The sequence below is a fragment of the Mixophyes fleayi genome, chromosome 1, assembly GCF_038048845.1.
Source record: "Mixophyes fleayi isolate aMixFle1 chromosome 1, aMixFle1.hap1, whole genome shotgun sequence".
In the NCBI taxonomy this organism is placed as follows: domain Eukaryota; kingdom Metazoa; phylum Chordata; class Amphibia; order Anura; family Limnodynastidae; genus Mixophyes; species Mixophyes fleayi.
Window position 1 is genome coordinate 302,558,889 of NC_134402.1, and position 18,260 is coordinate 302,577,148.

Sequence of the window (18,260 nt, forward strand, 5' to 3'; positions counted from 1 at the left end):
TTAGGTATACATGGGGAATATACACCTGCTAGACAGGTGTCCATTCCAGTTACTCACCTAGGAATCACTGTGTTTGGTTGTTATAGTGAAAATCTGTTTGTGTACTTCCAGGTTTGGTACTTCTGATTTATGCGTTCCATGGTAGAATGCATATTCTTTAGAGTGCCTCATAAAGAATACAAGGAAGCCATTGCCTCATATATTTTGCAATGATATGCAGACTATCATCTTTGTTGAATCATGAGCTGCAACTGTAGATAATCTGGGATTGCATAAGAAGTCAGGCAACTATGTGATTTTTTGTTTTATCTGTCTTTTCTGTTGTTCTATGTGGTTGTCTTGACAAAAGTTCATATGTAGGACCGAAACGTTGACTTTTAATGTGAGATATGGAATTGAATTAAAAGAATTGAAAGCAGAATTTGTGATTGTATATTTTAGTGAACTGCCATGTATTTTTGCCGCTACTCTGTCTTTAATTTGAGCAAACCAGCTTGCTGCAGGCTTTGGCCAAAATTAGTGAAAATTTGGACAGTTGTGAAGAGATCATTAGAAAATAGACTGTATATGGCTTATTATTATTTGTATGGTGTCACAGATTCCGTAGTGCCTGACAGAGTAGTACAAATATGACTTACACGAAAATAATAGCCATAACAACTACATGGGTACAGAGCAGCATAATAAACGCATGGATGCAATTAACAGAACAAATTGCATGACATACAGAAATAATTCAACATCAGACTCTTACAACTCAGAAGGTATCTGTGTCAATCCTAATTAGCACAGGCAGACCTGAGGTGCGGACTCTAACAGATTCCCCGGTATTCACCAAGAACCGCCGCAAGGTAGGATAGACTTTGCTGCAAGGAACCGCAGGTCTCGGCCCTCTGAACTGCGTCAGGATATAACACAAGGCCCAAAGAGGCAGACGGAGAAGTCCTGGAGAAACTGAGACTGCTACTATGAAAGATGGCAGGAAGACACAGTATTTCGCACAGAAGATCTGGGAGATTAAGAAATGGTACACGGGATATCAGGCAACGAATAGGCAGACAGGTTAGGATCTGGTGTATGGGATATCAGGTAGTGAATTGTCAGACAGGCAAGTGTCAGTGCCGAGATTTTATAGAGGTAGTTTCAAAAAACCCGCCCTGACAGCCAAGTCATGTGACCCGCGTCCCGGAAGTGCCAATTTTACTGTTCAAATTTATTATTGATGCATTGCAGCAGATATCATAGATATCTGCTGCTTTGCATTTTTTCGAAATACATAGCAGTCCCCATGTACCGCAATCTAACAACTTTGGTAAAAACTTTTACAAATGTGGTAATGTACGCCAGCTCAGGCTGATCGTTTACAGCACATGTGCAGCCCTGTCACATGACCCAGGTCCAGTGCTGTGTGGATGCCTGTGTGCATGCCCGAGTTATCAATCGGCGCATGCGCACAGGATTTGACAAGAGGAACGAAGAAGCCACCCAGGATCGCATTACGAAGATGGAGTAGTGAGTATGTTTTTTTTTTCACAGGAACAGCAGTTTATCTGAACTGCTGTTCATGTGTTGGTTTTTTAATACATTTGAGAAATAGTTCAATCCTTAACAATGCGATAAGGATTGAAAACTATTTTTCATTGATATTGATAAATGTGCCCCCATAAGAGAGTTTTTTATCATATGATGCTTGCCAACATTAAGCAAGTAGGCAGATAGAGAAGCTTAACGCACGGAATAGAGAGATAGATATAAATTAATATATATAGCTCAGAATTTACAGTGCAGGAGGCAGGAGGGAAGGACCAGAACCCAGCATGCAGTAAGTGAGGCTGGGGGCAGGTCAGCAGTTAAAGCAACATGAACTGCTGCTTTCCCAGAGAGCTGCACAAGACCAGGAGAAACTGCGATTGTGGCTTTAACACTGTGGGTGCAGGGTGGATTCTTAAGTCAAGGGGCTTCCTTGACTCCTGGGACTGTGTGCACTGCACACCCTGCACCCACGGGAGATACGCCTTTGGCACAAACACAAATAATAACACAAAAAGCAAATGAAAAATATGCTGCAATACAAAAGAGCCAGCGTCCCCTTTTCTCATGGAGTTCTTGAAAAAAAAAAACTTAGCGAACAAAATCTAAAAATATTTGGATTTATGTAATATCACAATAAATATGTAAAATACTCACATACATGTAAGCATATGTAAAAATAAAATTGTAAAATGTGTTTACATGAAATCTCAGCTATACTCATGATTAGTTTATGTAAAAAAGGAGGTTAATCTGAGCATTATTTTATTTAAAAAATGGTGTTTCTAAAGTGGTAGGAGGTTGGAAGTGATGTTTACACTTTGACACAGTGTGCATCTTCAGATTTTTGTATCTCTCCGCACTCCTACACACACTTCATGTTTGCAGATGTGTCTCCCATGACCAGATAGTAGGCATGTACCATGATGTGTTCAGGAAGGGCTGTAGATTGAGTGCACATAGTAAACTAAGTTCACTGTTTTGTTTCCTTCCCTTTTATTGTTTTATTTTGATAATGTATTATTTTGTCTCTTTGATATCAGTGAATATTCTGTTGTTTTTGCCAGTTGGCATATTTATTATTTAAAAATTAATGCACAACAACGTTTGTTTTTAAATCATTCTCAGCACTTTCAAAATCTGTGTTTCTTGTTGTAGTTGTTGCTTTCTCCATTAAAGATTACTTATCCTGTTATTTATCTATATATAAAAACACTTAAATTTAAAGTACTTTGCAAAGTTCATTAAGTTTGATTGGGCTAATATTAATTTGAATAAACAGGTAGTATGGTACATCTTAGTACATCTTAATTCTAGAGGAGGTGGAGGGGAATAAAATTAAAATCCAACACTGGATTAGACACAAGCTAAGCTATTGTATGGTAGATGATCAGATTAATCTGTTCTATAAATTAACACTCCTTTTGTACCTACTCACTGTCCATTCCAGTATCTGTATGTAAGATTATTAATTAACAAACCTTTCCTCAGTTCCTCTAATAAGCAATCATTTAAATGATAAAAGATTCCTAATGCTGACTAGTTAATAACATCCCGCTCATAATAAAATTGTGGATTTTGTTTGTTAATTTTAATTTTTTCTGTTTGCTGAATATGTTCTGCAGTGTAGTGTAAAAATAAAGAAATTTAATAAAAAAATTGTGTTATATGCTGAGAAACATCGGGCTTTTCCGCACATGGTGAAGTTTATGCTAGATGTTTTCATTGATAATAAACACCAACTATCCCAATATCCTTCTATTGCTGAGCACAGATAGACATCTCAAGCTCAGAAGATGCAACCAAGCAGGTGTGCTTCGGTGGGAACCTACCATTAAAAGTGTCTAAAACACCATTTGGCTCTCTTGTGCTGCTTCTTCAATTAGTAACAACTATCTAACAACCTATGTCCAGTAATTTTTCTTACTACATTATTAGGTTGCACTCTATTGTTTTCTCTTTTACTTAGTCTCCACAGACTGTTCCTGTCTTGTAATGAGCAGCAATCGACGACAACTGGATAAGGATGGACTAATTTATAGTGTTTTATTGATAATAATGTCTATAGACATTTTATTTGGTACTACCATCAAATTTTCAATATGATGATTTTAATGGGAATAGTTTTGTGACATGTATTCATTACATTTTACATTTTATTTATGTTTGCTATAACTGCACTACTACTCCCAATGGACCATTCGTTCCAATCGTTATGAAATAATCTTAATATTTATATATTATACATTTTATGCTTTATTACTTTATTAATTGGATACTGAAGTATTCTTACATCTGACAGAATTTTAGAGAGCTGGCAATTTTGTTTTCCTCATTTAGCTTGGATGCAGTGTTGGCTGTAATAATTTAGTCCATTCTGTTTATTTGTCGGGTGGTTTCTGGTGTCATTGATATATTTGTTTTAATATTAAGTGTATTAAAGTGAATGAGCTTTTTGAATTTATTATTTTTTCCTGTGGCACCTTAAGATAATTAGATTGTGTTTACTGAAGTTTTCTTGAGGCATTAAGTAAAATACATGTAATCTTATCTTTTCATTCATTTAAAATGCTGTGAATAATAAATTATTTACCCTTTTTGTCTTTTTTTTTTCTTTATTGTTGTGCCTCTAGTGAAAGAGCAACATTTGCACAGGAACAAGCTGCTTTCTATCAAGAAAAAGAAGAGTTCATCAGACAGTACAAGATTCAGCAAGAGGTTTGTAGATTTTAGTTCCCCCTAACCAACTGTATTAACAGCCATAGCACTACTGTATTGACAGTAGAAAATTAAAATGGGTAGTGATTTCTCTAGTGATGGCTCTTTATTTGATGATGACTTGAATAATTAATCAAATGCCTTCATCCTGAGACATCACCTTATACATTTCTATAGCAGTCTCTATGGCACATTGGCTGTTAATTGTTCTTGGTGGAAAACCTGTTAAAATAGCTTTGAAAATATGAAATATTGGGGATAGTTATAAAGTTTGTAACAAATAACATGGAATGTAATATTTGATAAATATGTATCTATTTATCTTTGGAGATCATGTCTAAAATATACAAAAATATGTTTAAAAATGTTTAAAATATGTTTATGTGAAATGACCAATGTCTTTCACACACTCCTCCGTGCATTCCTCCCATTGTTAACTTTTTAAATGGTTTGTTATCTCTGTATTTTATGATCATGTCCGGTGTGTATGACATTATTAACATCAGCAATGATTTACTTTTCTTTCTTTCTGGTGTTCGAAATGAGGGATATAGGAATCAGGTCAGGTTTTTGTTTGTGGTACAGATGTGGAACTGTAGGTTTGCACTAGGTCAGAGCTTCCAGTTTCCAGGTCTTATCCTACTCTTTTAATTGGATCCATTTTACACATCAGTGAAGAAGTGCATTTCTAGGTGCACTCTCAGGCAATCTAATAAAAAGCTTTCACACGTGCAAAAGTGACACGTAATAAAAACAACCCTGATATCCCCTCACTCTCACAAGCCAGACATTAGCCTAACACAAACATTATTTGATGGGTAAAACTGAAATGTGTTATTTAATGAAACGATAGGGGGTTAAACTTTTTAAGTGATATTTAAACTTTTGCCCAATGTGTCTCTGAAGATTTGCACTCCTAGATGCACGTCTAGTTTGCAGTTGTCTCTCTATATAGTGGAAAGTAGGTGTGCAACTTAATGAGCATTAAGCCGACCATCCAGATGCACCAGTTTAAAACCATCATGCATGTGGAGATGAAAACCAAATGTAGAAAGCACAATCTTAGGGTTCTGTAATTCTTCATTTGACCTTTTCAGCCTATTTAGCTCAATTAAAACCAAGCTATCTAAATTCTGCGTTACTATCATAGAGCAACTTTATAAGCTTAGTCCTGAACCGAGTCCTGTGCATGGGTTCCTGTTCGTGTGTATATTACATAAAAATATCTAAAAAGTCATACCACACCTAACATGCTCAATACGAGATCTAAGAGCTCACTTTATTAATAAAACCAAAGTCATATAAAAATCAACAAACATCAACATGTAAATATGTGTGTATATAAAGTATGAACAATACAATTCTACCATAAACTTTTGAATTCATCACAGTCCAGGAAATTAAAAATCATATTCTGTAAAAAATCCTATTAGTAATAGACAGTTCAGTTCAATGTGACAATATATATTGCATCAGTTTTCCTCCAACCAATATTAAAACAAGTTTGTGAATCAAAGGATATTTCTGCACTTCACAACAGAATAGTACATGCGACCAATCCAAGTCAACAATCATAGATCAAATAATATTAAAAGTGGATGGTACCTCTTAAAAGTTCCTGTATACCAGTATGCAGTTTTTACTAATATGATTTCGCCAAATTAGAAATGTTCATCCAAAGGTTGCCTCTGTATCTTGCACAACAGTGTTCACACTTTCGACCTGCTTCCTCTCTAAGGATGCTTTTAAGGGTCGTAAAGGTCATGGGAAATTTCCATTTGATCTAGCAATTCCTTCATATATTAATTTTCTTATGAAACACAAATGTTATCTACATGATAATAATATTAAAAATACTAATAAACATCAGTAAAAAATATCAGAGCCAGAAATTTCAATAGGTTGAAAATTCCTAACCGTTACACAGGATATTTAATATTATTTGAAATTAAATTCTATTTTCCTCCTATCTGCAAAAAATATGAGCAACAGCAGAGATCTATAATATTCATCCAGAACATCTAGTTCTGTTAGGCTAATTTTCATTTAAAATTAATTTTAAAAATATATATACATGTAAAATGTGTTAAAACATTCTGTATAGGTTGTGACAGAATTATTTAGTTTGTGATAAGAAATTATTGAAGGAAATACAGCTTTCTAAAAGCTTTGGGCTCAGGTAAGAGCCTGATCAAAGGTTTCACTGGAGTGAATGGGAAAAAAAAGGAAGGCCCTTCTTTTATTAGGCCAATTTTAGGTCTTCGGAGCTGCCAGTCAGACAGCAGGCTAATTAATAGTTGCACCTGCAAGATGTAGTTTAAAAGGCTGTCAGTTTGCTCAGTCTATCTCATTACCTGGGAAAAGAGGCTGGAACCGTCCATAGAGAGAGAAGACTGCTATTTGTGAGTGAATTAAACTTGTCATCTGCTATTTGTTTGTGAGCTGGACATTAGGTTCTTCCACACTTAGAGAGGGATTCTATAATGAATTATTTAGAGCAGAACAGGCCAGAAATTATTTTGTTGTTTTATTATACTTTTCATCTTTAATACAACTAGCTGAAGCTAGTTGTACGAGAACATTGGTCTGCTGTTACTTTTTATGGCTGCTCTGTGGAAAAGTGCCCGACTACTCCTGGAGATGGTGCGTGTACCCTGATCTCATGACAAGATTTAAATATACAATAAAATACACCTACTGAAGCTAAATCAAAGTCTATATTTAAGCCATAAGGGTATTAGTTCTACATACTATAAATTCACATAGAATCTTCTTGTTAAACTCGCCTTCACTCCAGGACTTCTCTATTATCTTACGATAATAAACTATGCACCTGCAATTTAACCTTAATATTTCTCATATGTTTGTAAATTCTGACCTTAATATTCCTTATGGTTCTAAAGCTCTGTTTTAAATTAAGGATTCTTTTGTAAATAATGATCTGCCTTCTGGGAAGAACTTCTCTGAGGTTTTTGCCTTTCAAAAGGACTTCCTAATGTTAAAATCTTTGGCTCAATGTCATTATACATTCCAATGTTCATAAACCCATTTACATGTTCATCACCTACCTTCATCTTCATCACCTTCTTTTTTTTATATTTGTAACACCCCTTTTCCTAGCGTGTGTGTGAAAAGTGGGTGTGAACTTTAATTTTACAGAATATCAATCTTCACCTTAATATCTTCTGCACAGTACCTCCACCTTAGTCGGGATTCAGTAGTATCTTCGTTGTGTAATATTGACTGGATCTGCAATACCAGAGGATGACTACTTACAACCTCAGACACACAAATTAAATCTCAGTATTCCAAACTGGTCTTTAGAAGTCACACCAGCACGTTTGTTTGCAGAAGCGTGGTCCAGTTTTTATGTTATCAAAAATATACTTCACTGTAGAAAAGGTCAATTTAAAGGTAGATATGTATAATGAAAAACACTTTAAACTTCGGACAAGAATTAACTTAGCAATATTATAAGATGGCAGCAAATTGTATATGAATACCTAAACACAATTTGCACGTTTGCCACCTTCTATACTCTATTGCACTAAGAGGTATCTCTGACCCAGTTATCTATAAACTTGTCAAAACATGCACAATAATCTAGTCACATAGATAGCGACTTTTGATAATCACATTCAACCTTGCTTCAAATAGAATAACATATAATGCAATATAAATTGATATCAGAGAGTGTCAAAGATGTGAATCCTCTCGATTCTCCCAGTTCTGACATGCATGAATATGACAGGGATGAACAAACCAATGTTTCCCAACTATAAATTTGGTGCCACAGTGTAGGTTCAGCTCTCTTCTTCCTGCTCTTCCACACAGTGACTGTGCCGTGGAAAATTGTGTGGCATCAAGCAGATAGGAGTTACTCTGCCAGTCTCCCATTAGTGTGAGGGGCTCTCCCCTACGGGCCTGGTGCCTGAAGATTCTGTTTTGGGTATGTTGTGAACTAGAGGCTCAATGATTAGTAAAGACATTTACAGATAGTCACAGAAACATGAGCTTGCCATAGTTACAATGTAAGTACTGTGCCAGGCAGAGCTGGATTAAGGCTTCGGGGGGCCCGGGGCACTTAAGACAGGGGGGCCCCTAAGATCTAAAATTAAGGGCATAGTGACACATCCTGCATTACATCACCTACAGCCCACAGTATGACACTTACAGCTCTCCCAGAGGGCTCGCTTAGGTTGTCTGCATAAGAAAAATCATTGCTTCCACAAACTAAAATACTGTACATTAAAACAATCATCAATACACCACATTAAAATGGGTATTGACACCACACATTAAAACTAGCAATGATATCATACATTAAAAATACCATTGATAATGTACACTAAAACTAGCAATGATACCGAACTTTAAAAATAAAATTTATAATGCACATTAAAACTAGCAATGATACCACAAATTAAAATACCAGTGATAATGCACCCTCCTACAGACAAAAAACCTGCATTGTTGTGTACACCATTGAACAGTCACCAAAAATTGGGATTGTCCCACTAGAATCACAACATTTCACAGACTTTGCTGCTCTCTCCTACCTGTTCTTCTCACTTTCATCACCTGTGCTGCAGGTTTCTTTAGTTGCGGCTTGTCTTGATCCTGGAATGTTAGGGGCCCTATTTGGAAAAAAAATGGGTACATTTAGAAAATTACAGCCACCCCCGGCATTAAATCAGTACCACCCATTATTAATAATTAGGCCTTCCTCCAGCCCCAACATTAAAATAATAGTATTCACATTTAATAAATAAACCTATTTCCCTCCCTACAAACAGCCCCAGCAATAAATTAATAGTATTTACATTTCAGAAATATACCTATTTCCCGCAACCGTCACTGCCATTAAATAATTCATAGGCACATTTAATAAAGGGACCTCATTCTCCCCAAACTCACCCCCACATTCAGTAGCCCCCAAACCACCTCATCTTAAATTAATTAATTGTCCCCACTATTGTGCCTCTCTTCTCCCCTTTTTTCCTTACTGTGCCTTTCTTCTCCCCCTTTTTTCCTCCATACTGTGTCTCTCTTCTCCCCTTTTTTCCTCCATACTGTGTCTCTCTTCTTCCCCTTTTTTCCTCCATACTGTCTCTCTTCTCCTTTTTTTCCCCTGCATACTGTGTCTCTCTTCTCCTCTTTTTTCCTCCATACTGTGTCTCTCTTCTCCCCTTTTTTCCTCCATACTGTCTCTTCTCCCCTTTTTTCCTCCATACTGTGTCTCTTCTCCCCTTTTTTCCTCCATACTGTGTCTCTCTTCTCCCCCTTTTTTCCTCCATACTGTGTCTCTCTTCTTCCCCTTTTTTCCTCCATACTGTGTCTCTTCTCCCCTTTTTTCCTCCATACTGTGTCTCTCTTCTCCCCTTTTTCTCCTCCATACTGTGTCTCTCTTCTCCCCCTTTTTTCCTCCACTGTCTCTTCTCCCCTTTTTTCCTTCATACTGTGTCTCTTCTCCCTTTTTTTTTTTACTTACCTTTCTTTTAGCTTCTTTCTTCTCTTCTGTCTTCTTGGTCCTCTCCGCACTGCTCCTCACTGAAGGACAGGCGTGACTTGATGACGTCACGCCTGTCATTCAGTGTTAACAGTGTTGAGAGGGAGGAGGAGGGACGCCGGCGCAGTGATGAGGTGAGTAGTGTATCTATTTATTTATTTTTTTCACTACCCTGCTCCCCCCACCAACGCAGGGAGTCCCGAACCCGCCCGCAACCCCCCTCCCTCTCTCCGAGGGGCCCCCGTCGCTGCCATTAAAAAAAAATAAAAAAATCTGTAGAGGTTATGCGCGCGGCAGGGGGCCCTCGGAGAGAGGGGGGTCCGGGGCATGTGTCCCCTGTGCCCCCCCCTTAATCCGGCTGTGGTGCCAGGCAAAGCCTGCCACCAACCCCCAACTCACAGAGAGCATTTGTAAATGATTTTCCCAAGTGAGGAAGTGACTGCCCAATGGCGGTGGAACATGTGACATTAGTTGGTGCATGCTGCTTAGAATTTTTTTACTCTCCATGCCCTGTAATTGAACGATAAATATGATATATATGTATATGTATGTGTATATATATATATATATATATATATATATATATATATATATATTTATATATATATATATATATATATACATACATACATACATACATACATACATACATACACACACACACACACACACACGATTTCACATAAAGTAAGGAGAGACATTTAAAATCTACCACTGTTGACTGTAGTTGTTACCCTGGTTATGGGTTATTTCATTGTTTTCAATTGCAAATATCCATGTTTTTTCTCTTTTGACATTAGAACCAACATAAACTGATTAAAAAAACAAAATCTGAAAACTACAAATCTCAGAAAAACATATTATTTGTAATATAAAATGTGAGAAAAATGATGAGTATTTTCTCTGTTATAATGCATTTATACTGTACATGTGTTGGGCAAGCTACACACTCAAATGTATCTGTTACTCATTCATCCAACATTCATGTTTAGGAACTCCAGGAAATGTTGGAGAAACATAAGCTACAAAATGAAGCATGGCTGAAAGCAAGAGCAGAGGAAAATGACAAGGAAAGGAGAGAAATTTGTAAACTAAGAGTAAGTTGATTCTATAACCAGGGCCTCTTCAGAGGTCATTTAGCCTCTATTCTGCACATCATTTCTCATTGTAATGAATTCTCTACTTTATTTGTGGACATTTTAAGTTGTTAATACGGTAAACTACGTTGCAAGGGTATAATTGATGGCACATAGGATTTTGCAGTGATATTTTGGCAATTTGAGTCACAGGAACCCAGCTCTGATTTGCCTGAGAGCAAGTTAGGGAGGGTGTTTGAAATAAAAAATTGTCGGAGTTGTATCAGCAAGTAAAGTATGTACAGATTAGTTTAAAAGTAATAGTGACTAGGTGCTTGTCATCTTGGTTCTTGGTTCTGCACAGGTCATCTATTTCCAGACTCATACAGATTGATTTTTATTTTTCCTGTCTAATACGTAAGCAATGATGGTGTGCAGATGTATATACAGACCATTTTCCCTCAAAGCACCACCACCTTCCCCTGTAACACCATCCCTCCACCCTTCCCTGTAATTCATCAGCCCCCCATTTCTCTTTATCATCTGGTATTAATTACCCACACTGTTACTCACCACACTCCCTAATCCCTCTTTGCCCCTCCCCCTGCTATTCATCACATCCAACCAAACATCAACCCCTTCACTATCTTCCTCACTCCTACATTCTCATTCATACTCCCACCTATTATTCCCCTACTACCATTAACCTCTTACTGTGTTCCCTTTATCTACCCACCATCATCTTTAGCCTCTTGTCACCTTATCCCTTCTTTTCACCACACCCCATTCATTCACTTACCTTAATACAGAGTAGGATCCCTTGTTCTTTTCTCTGCCTCTCCCTCCCTGATTTGATGTCGCAGCTCTCAGTCACTGATAAGGTTACAGTGTGGCGCTCTCCCAGCCAATCCATGCCCATGAGCTGCTACCTCGAGGAACAAGGCAAGAGGTGGCAATGAGACCACACCTTGGGTTCAGGGAAGGCTCATGAGTCAAGGGGCTGATGCAGCCCCTATCCTAACTCATGGGCCCATGTCTACTCTACACCCTGCACCCATTATACCTACAATACTGATTCGCTGGGCCAGTAAACTTTCTCTACTGAGACACTATACTTCAGCTTCTGACATGTTTCCAGTGCTAAGCACAGCAGAATGGTAAGTTCTGAACTTGTCAATGAGTCAATGAGTGCATGCATATAAATTGGTGTGCTCTCTTTTTTTTCTTTATTTTTTAAATTTAAGTAAACTATTACTAATAATGAACAGTGTATATGTAATGTTGTCCTTATATATTACAATGTATATGTTTATAAAGTGTGTGAGAGAAAGACAGTAAGAACAAGGAGTTGTTAACATTAAGCTAGAGATGCTCACCAGCATGGAATCTGTCATGTTGGAATACGCTGCATTGAACAGAGATTTAAACCAATATATAGACACAGTTGAGGACACTGTACTTAAGTTAAAATGTGACCCAACGGTTGAGATCCCGGATTTAAGAGAGTTTGTACACAAGAGATACACTGCTCTTCAGAAGAATAATACAGAGGAGGCCCTGAGGCAGGACGATAAATATGTCCAGTTTAAAGAACAGCTAAGAGACCTGAGAAAACAAATGGGTGTGTCACTGGCCGCTGCAGTCTAATCTTTGGAAGATGAAGATGAGGAGATCGCCGTCACCCTGAGCACATGGCCAGTACAGTGAAACTGAGAAATGAATCATGAAATCAGTTATGACTTATTTGATCGTTCCACCCGTTCCTTGGATAACTGTGGTAATTCTACAGCTAATATATGGCGACGAGCACTGACCCCCCAGGATGTGTGCTTTTATCAGACGAAGACCAATCCAGGGTGCACTATAAAGGGCCATAGAAATTCACAGCAAAAAGCAAGTTAATCACTGAGCTTTGAATCAGCCCCAATTCTCCAAAAATTACAATATAGTTTGGTACCTTTGATGTAAAGTGCAGATTACAAACACTTTGTGGAATACTGATGAAAGAGCAGAAAAGTGGAAGGTTTGAGTAATACATATACACGTCTATTTAGACATCCATGCTTACATTACTTCTGCAAGCAACGTTGTTCTTTGTTAATAAAACTGTTGTCTTTATACCGGGAAACTTCCCTTTACAAGGCAGCGCCGCTTTAAATTTAAGCGCTGAAGACGCTGATCTCGCCGGAGTTGAAGAATCCGTACATTGATACATTTACCCCCAAATGTCAAAATGTTGTGCTGAGTCACCTGCATCATCCCTGGGTCTCTTGGGAAAGCTAAGTTTTTTCCTAGCAGTAGTTGAGTGAGAAACTGAAGGAGGAGACGCTGTCCTGTCACGTAACACTTGAGCTGTCATCTTGCTCACCAGGAGCTCTTTTCATCTCTTCAGATCTGGGTCAGTTGGAAGCAAAGAGAAGACATAGCTCTTAAACATAGAATCAAGCACAGTCGCCAAAATGTAGTGATCCGATTTCAAGATTTTGATAACTTTTGGATCCTGGTGAATCGAATAAAGTACATGATCTACAAGTCCGACATACTTGGCATATTTGCTTTGTTTCATCTCCTCCTTCAGTTTCTCAAGCTGCTTTTCCAAAAGTCTAATTAAGGGAATCTCTTGGCTCAAGCTAGCAGTGTCTGAACTCACTTTACAGGTGATTACTTCAAATGGCTTCAGCACCTTGCACAACACAGAAAGTATTCCTCACTGTGCTTGAGTAAAATACATCTCCCCTCCTTTCCCAATGTCATGGCTTGTGGAGTAAGTGTGAATGGTTTTCCGCTGTTCTTCCATCCTCAGAAGCATATACAGGGTGGAAATCCACCTTGTTATAACCTCTTGCTTCAGTTGATGGCAGGGCAAATTAAATTGATCTTGTAGCTGCTGCAATCTCCTACATGCTGTTGCCGAATGCCGGAAATGTCCATATATTTTACGGGCCACAGACAGCATCTCCTGCATGCCCCTGTCATTTTTTTAAAAGCTCTGCACCACCAAGTTTATTGTGGAAGCAAAACAGGGAATGTGATGGAATTCACCAAGCTGTAATGCTCTCCCAATAATGGTGGCGTTATCAGAAATTACATATCTTGAGGAGAGTCCAAGCAGGATAAGCCATGTTGCAATGACATCCCTTAGTTTTTGTAACAGATTGTCAGCTGTATGCCTCTTCGTGAAGCTGTTGATACACAGAGTAGCCTGCCTCTGAAAAATGTGACATACTTGGGTACATGCTGCTTCTGTTCCTGCTGGTGAAGGCGAATCACCAACCCAGTGGGCTGTCACAGTCATTTATCTTAGTTTGCCCAGTTCCGCTTGTCCACATATCTGTGGTTAAGTGTACAGTGGGCAGAATGGCATTTTGTAGCCAAATAATTACATTTTTACGAACCTTCTGGTAGAGGTAAGGAATAGCTTTTCTACTAAAATGGTGTCATGATGGAATTTGGTAATGGGAACACATGACCTCAAGTAACTGTCTAAAACCAGCTGCATTAATAGTGGATATTGGATGCAGTTCTAATACTAGCATAGTTGCCATGGCGTCTGTGATCTGCTTTGCGACTGGGTGACAGCTTTCATACTTACTTCCTCTTGCAAAGGATTGTTTAACAGTCAATTGATGCTGGACTGCTTGTTTTTATTTTTTTAGCATAAGTTTCCAATTTTTCCACCAGCTTGCCATAAAGTCGCTTTAAATGGCGTAACATGGATGGATTTACAAACCATGGATTTACATGGATTTACAAACGCTACAAATGGCTAGACAACTGTTGTCAGGATTTGAGTAAAAATAATTCCACACATAAGAGGTGAATTTTTTGGTCTTCTGCCCAGGCATGACAATGGCCTTCTTATCACGTGCAAGAACTGCTTCCACTGGTGCAGGACTTACACAAACAACATCATCCTCATTAGCGCCCTCATCAGCTACACAAATATCCCCCTCATCCTGTTGCAATTTCAAGGTGGCATCCTAAATTTGTGTATCACCGGCTACACATGGGCTGTTCATGCACACATCTGCAGAAATGTTGAAAGGGGCCTTCTTTATTGGTACACTATAAGAAAGGTCAGGATTACACATAGCACTCGTGGATAGACTCTCCTCAGGGATTTGTGTCATTTCTGAATCTGAACATACATTTTCCTCTAATGCCTTACTGTTTTCTTCCAGCTCGGCTTTTACACGTAAAAGTATTTGGGCACCACTTTTTGAGTCAGAATGACAAGGTCGTGCTTGGTCATGACTGACCTTACAAGAAGATGCCTCAGTGACAGTTACAGAACTAGCACTCATAGAGAAAGGCGAAGGCCTCATTCGTTCCTTGTCACTGCGTGTGTAGTATGACATGTTGCCAATTTTATTTTTTTCTTCAGATAACTTTGCCTGGATTACACCTTTATTTTTGACCAAGGTAAAAGGTGTTTTTTTTTTTTACATTTTTGTTTCCCTGACTTAAAGACACTTTGCACTTTAACATAGGCTTTAGCAGATGACGTAGAGGGATTACTATAATCATGACTGGTGCCAGCAGCTGCTTGGTACTCCTGGTCTTCTGTGTACTGCTGTGAATCCATTTTGATACCACAGTACAATGTGACTGCAGATTTAGACCAAGACTAACAGCCCTATTATTTCTATTCAGCAATGACAATTAGCAATGGAGCAATGGAGCTCTCCTGTTTGTGTGTTAGCTATATAGCACAGTACAATGTGACTGCAGATTTAGACCAAGACTGCCAGCCCTATTATTTCTATTTCAGCAATGACAATTAGCAATGGAGCAATGGAACTCTCCTGAATGTCAGAGGAGACTTTGAAGAACACTGCTACCCCTCCTCTTTCTTTTCTAGCAATGACGCTGCCCAGAACCTGAACCGTGCTACCCCTTCTGTGTCCCTCTGTGAAATGGCGCTGGATCGCCATGGAGGGCGGTACTTATAGAATCCAAAACTCGCGACATCCGATGATGTAACAATGACGTTTTTGCCTCATTTTCACTTCAGAGGGCGCGCAAAAGTACCGAGTTGGCTCAGCTTGGTACTCGGATCGGCGAAGTTCGGGTGTGCTCGGTTCTCAGGGAACCGAGCCTGAGAATCTCTACATTGAACATTTAAAGGGATTAATAGCAATAATGGTAATGGATATGTGATAAGGTGATCTTTTTTATTTTTAGCTATTTGTTTTGGATAAGAGGTCCTTTACAGTGTATGTGTTTGTGTATGGGGTTGTTACAGAATACAGTGGAAGTGAGCATCTGTCCATGATTAAAATTGTTTTAATTAGCCAGTAATTTCTAATCTGCTTCTCTCATACCATTACTGCTTGATTTAGGAACTGTAATCAATCACTTAAGTAGGTGGGCTAATGATATGCATTGTTGGTAATTTAATATGTTCTTTGACTAATGGTTCCTAAATGGCTTTCAGTAAAAGTGTTGCTGTGTGAAAGAAGGTGGTGCTTTAAGATACATATTGGTGCATGCCTCTGGAAAAATAAATAGAGACTGAAATAACCCAAATCCTATGAAATCCAACAAGCTGTTCGCTCAACTCTTGCATCAACTAGACCTGCAAAGAAAACCAATGCAAAATCTTTTAAAGCATTACAGAGCCTGTTTTATATGTAAATATATAATAATAATAAACTATACACCGTGATTTACAAATGTATTTTAATTGCTTCTTAGGAGGAAATTCTTCTGCAACAGAAAAAGTTGAAAGAAGAACAGCAAATGATTGAAAAACGCAATCAGCAGTTGATTTCTATCATGCAGCAGTTCAAAGGAATGTAAAGACTTTGAAATATGCATTCATGTCAGTGGTGATGGCAGGAATTTAATTCCATTATCTTTCAACTCTATATTAATCGGAAAAATTGTGTGGTTTGTACTTGTTATCATTCTAAAGCTTACTAAAAAGGGTCGGCTTCTCTACAAATTTTGTTATTTTAGATTCATAACACTATTAACTTAAAATTACAGTTGAAATTAAATAAATTGTAGACGCAGAAAACAAAAATAACTACAAGCCAATGCAACAAGTAATGTTTTTTATAGATATTTGGCAAATGATGCACAACAAACATTAAATGGTTCAATATATTGTTCTTTATATTTGTACAATTTATGCAAGAAAGGATAAGGATTTCGATGGACAGTCTTGGGAATATCTACTCCATTTTTCCTAAACTGTTTGTTATGTGATCCATTTGTTAATGTAAAGGGGGTAAGATTTCATATTGAGCAAAGAACAGACTTGGGGGGGAGCAAATTTACAAAGAGGTATTTTAGTATGTGGTTTCGAAACCACTACATTTTGGATACAGTTTTCTGATACAATCTCCTAGATCCTGCCTGATCTGAGCGATGGGGCAAATAACAGCATTGTGCATTGGGCCTATGACTGCACGAATTGCACAAAGTAGGCAAGTATGTGATAAATCTTGCAATTTGTATCTAAAACCGCATCCAAAGTGTGGTGGTTTGCAAAACCCTAAACCGCATGTGGTTTAGTCCAACTTCTCAGTTTACTTATGTAGATCATCATCACCATTTATTTATATAGCGCCACTAATTCCGCAGCACTGTACAGAGACCTCACTCACATCAGTCCCTACCCCACTGGAGCTTACAGTCTAAATTCCCTAACACACACACAGATTAGGGTCAATTTGTTAGCAGCTAATTAACCTACCAGTATGTTGGCACCATAATAAATGCGCACATATAACATTTTTTACTATGATTGGCTGAGCGGTGTAAGAGAACGACCACTCCTGAGTGACTTCCCAGCTATTAACTAGCCAGGCTCACCAAAGCTTAATTCATTTTGGGCTGAATGCTCCTTGGGAAAGGTCCACTCTTAACATATTTATAATTTTTTCTTTCCTTAAGGATTGCAAGATAAAAGATACTGTGCTTGATTCATTACGGCACGCAAACACATGTAATTTGGGCATACGCATGTCCGTATTCAACCGTATTCAAGGAACAGATCTGAAGAAATGCCTCTTGGTGAATCTGCGTATGCTCTGACAGACAAGACACTGTAGGATATGCACAATATATAAGTGGAATATAAAGTCCCAGCAGAACGCACAGAAAAAATAATAATAATCAGTTAATGTCATCTATTAATAATGTAGTTATTAAAAAAAAAAAAAGTTTTTCATTTTTTTTCCTCCCTATCGAATACATTTATTGTCTATTATACATAAAACACAAGTTCTAACATGCATACATGACATACGTTATCACTCAATGTTTATACTTGACCTGTAGCTGGTGCAAGTGATACGACAGAAAAACCCTATCTTTGAAATGCCCAAAGCTTGAATCGGGCGCTGCTGCATACGCTCAAGCTTGGCACAACCTTACTGTACATTGACTATGTGCATACACTGCTTCCCCACCCCTTC

At 38.0% G+C, this 18,260-nt stretch overlaps 1 protein-coding gene across 4 annotated transcripts in view; it reads left to right on the forward strand.

Moving 5' to 3' along the window:
• Positions 1-17,967, forward strand: part of LOC142156541 (uncharacterized) — a 122,725-nt gene extending 104,758 nt beyond the window's left edge. For 3 of the 4 annotated variants that reach the window (XM_075211123.1, XM_075211124.1, XM_075211121.1), the window contains 3 exons: positions 4,164-4,248; positions 10,750-10,854; positions 16,531-16,949. In XM_075211123.1, coding sequence (XP_075067224.1) covers positions 4,164-4,248; positions 10,750-10,854; positions 16,531-16,635 — 295 coding nt within the window. In that variant the 3' untranslated portion in view covers positions 16,636-16,949. Of the gene's footprint in view, positions 1-4,163; positions 4,249-10,749; positions 10,855-16,530; positions 16,950-17,736 lie in introns of those variants that run through there. The other variant, XM_075211122.1, reaches the window with a different exon arrangement.
• The last annotated feature ends 293 nt before the right edge of the window (positions 17,968-18,260 follow it).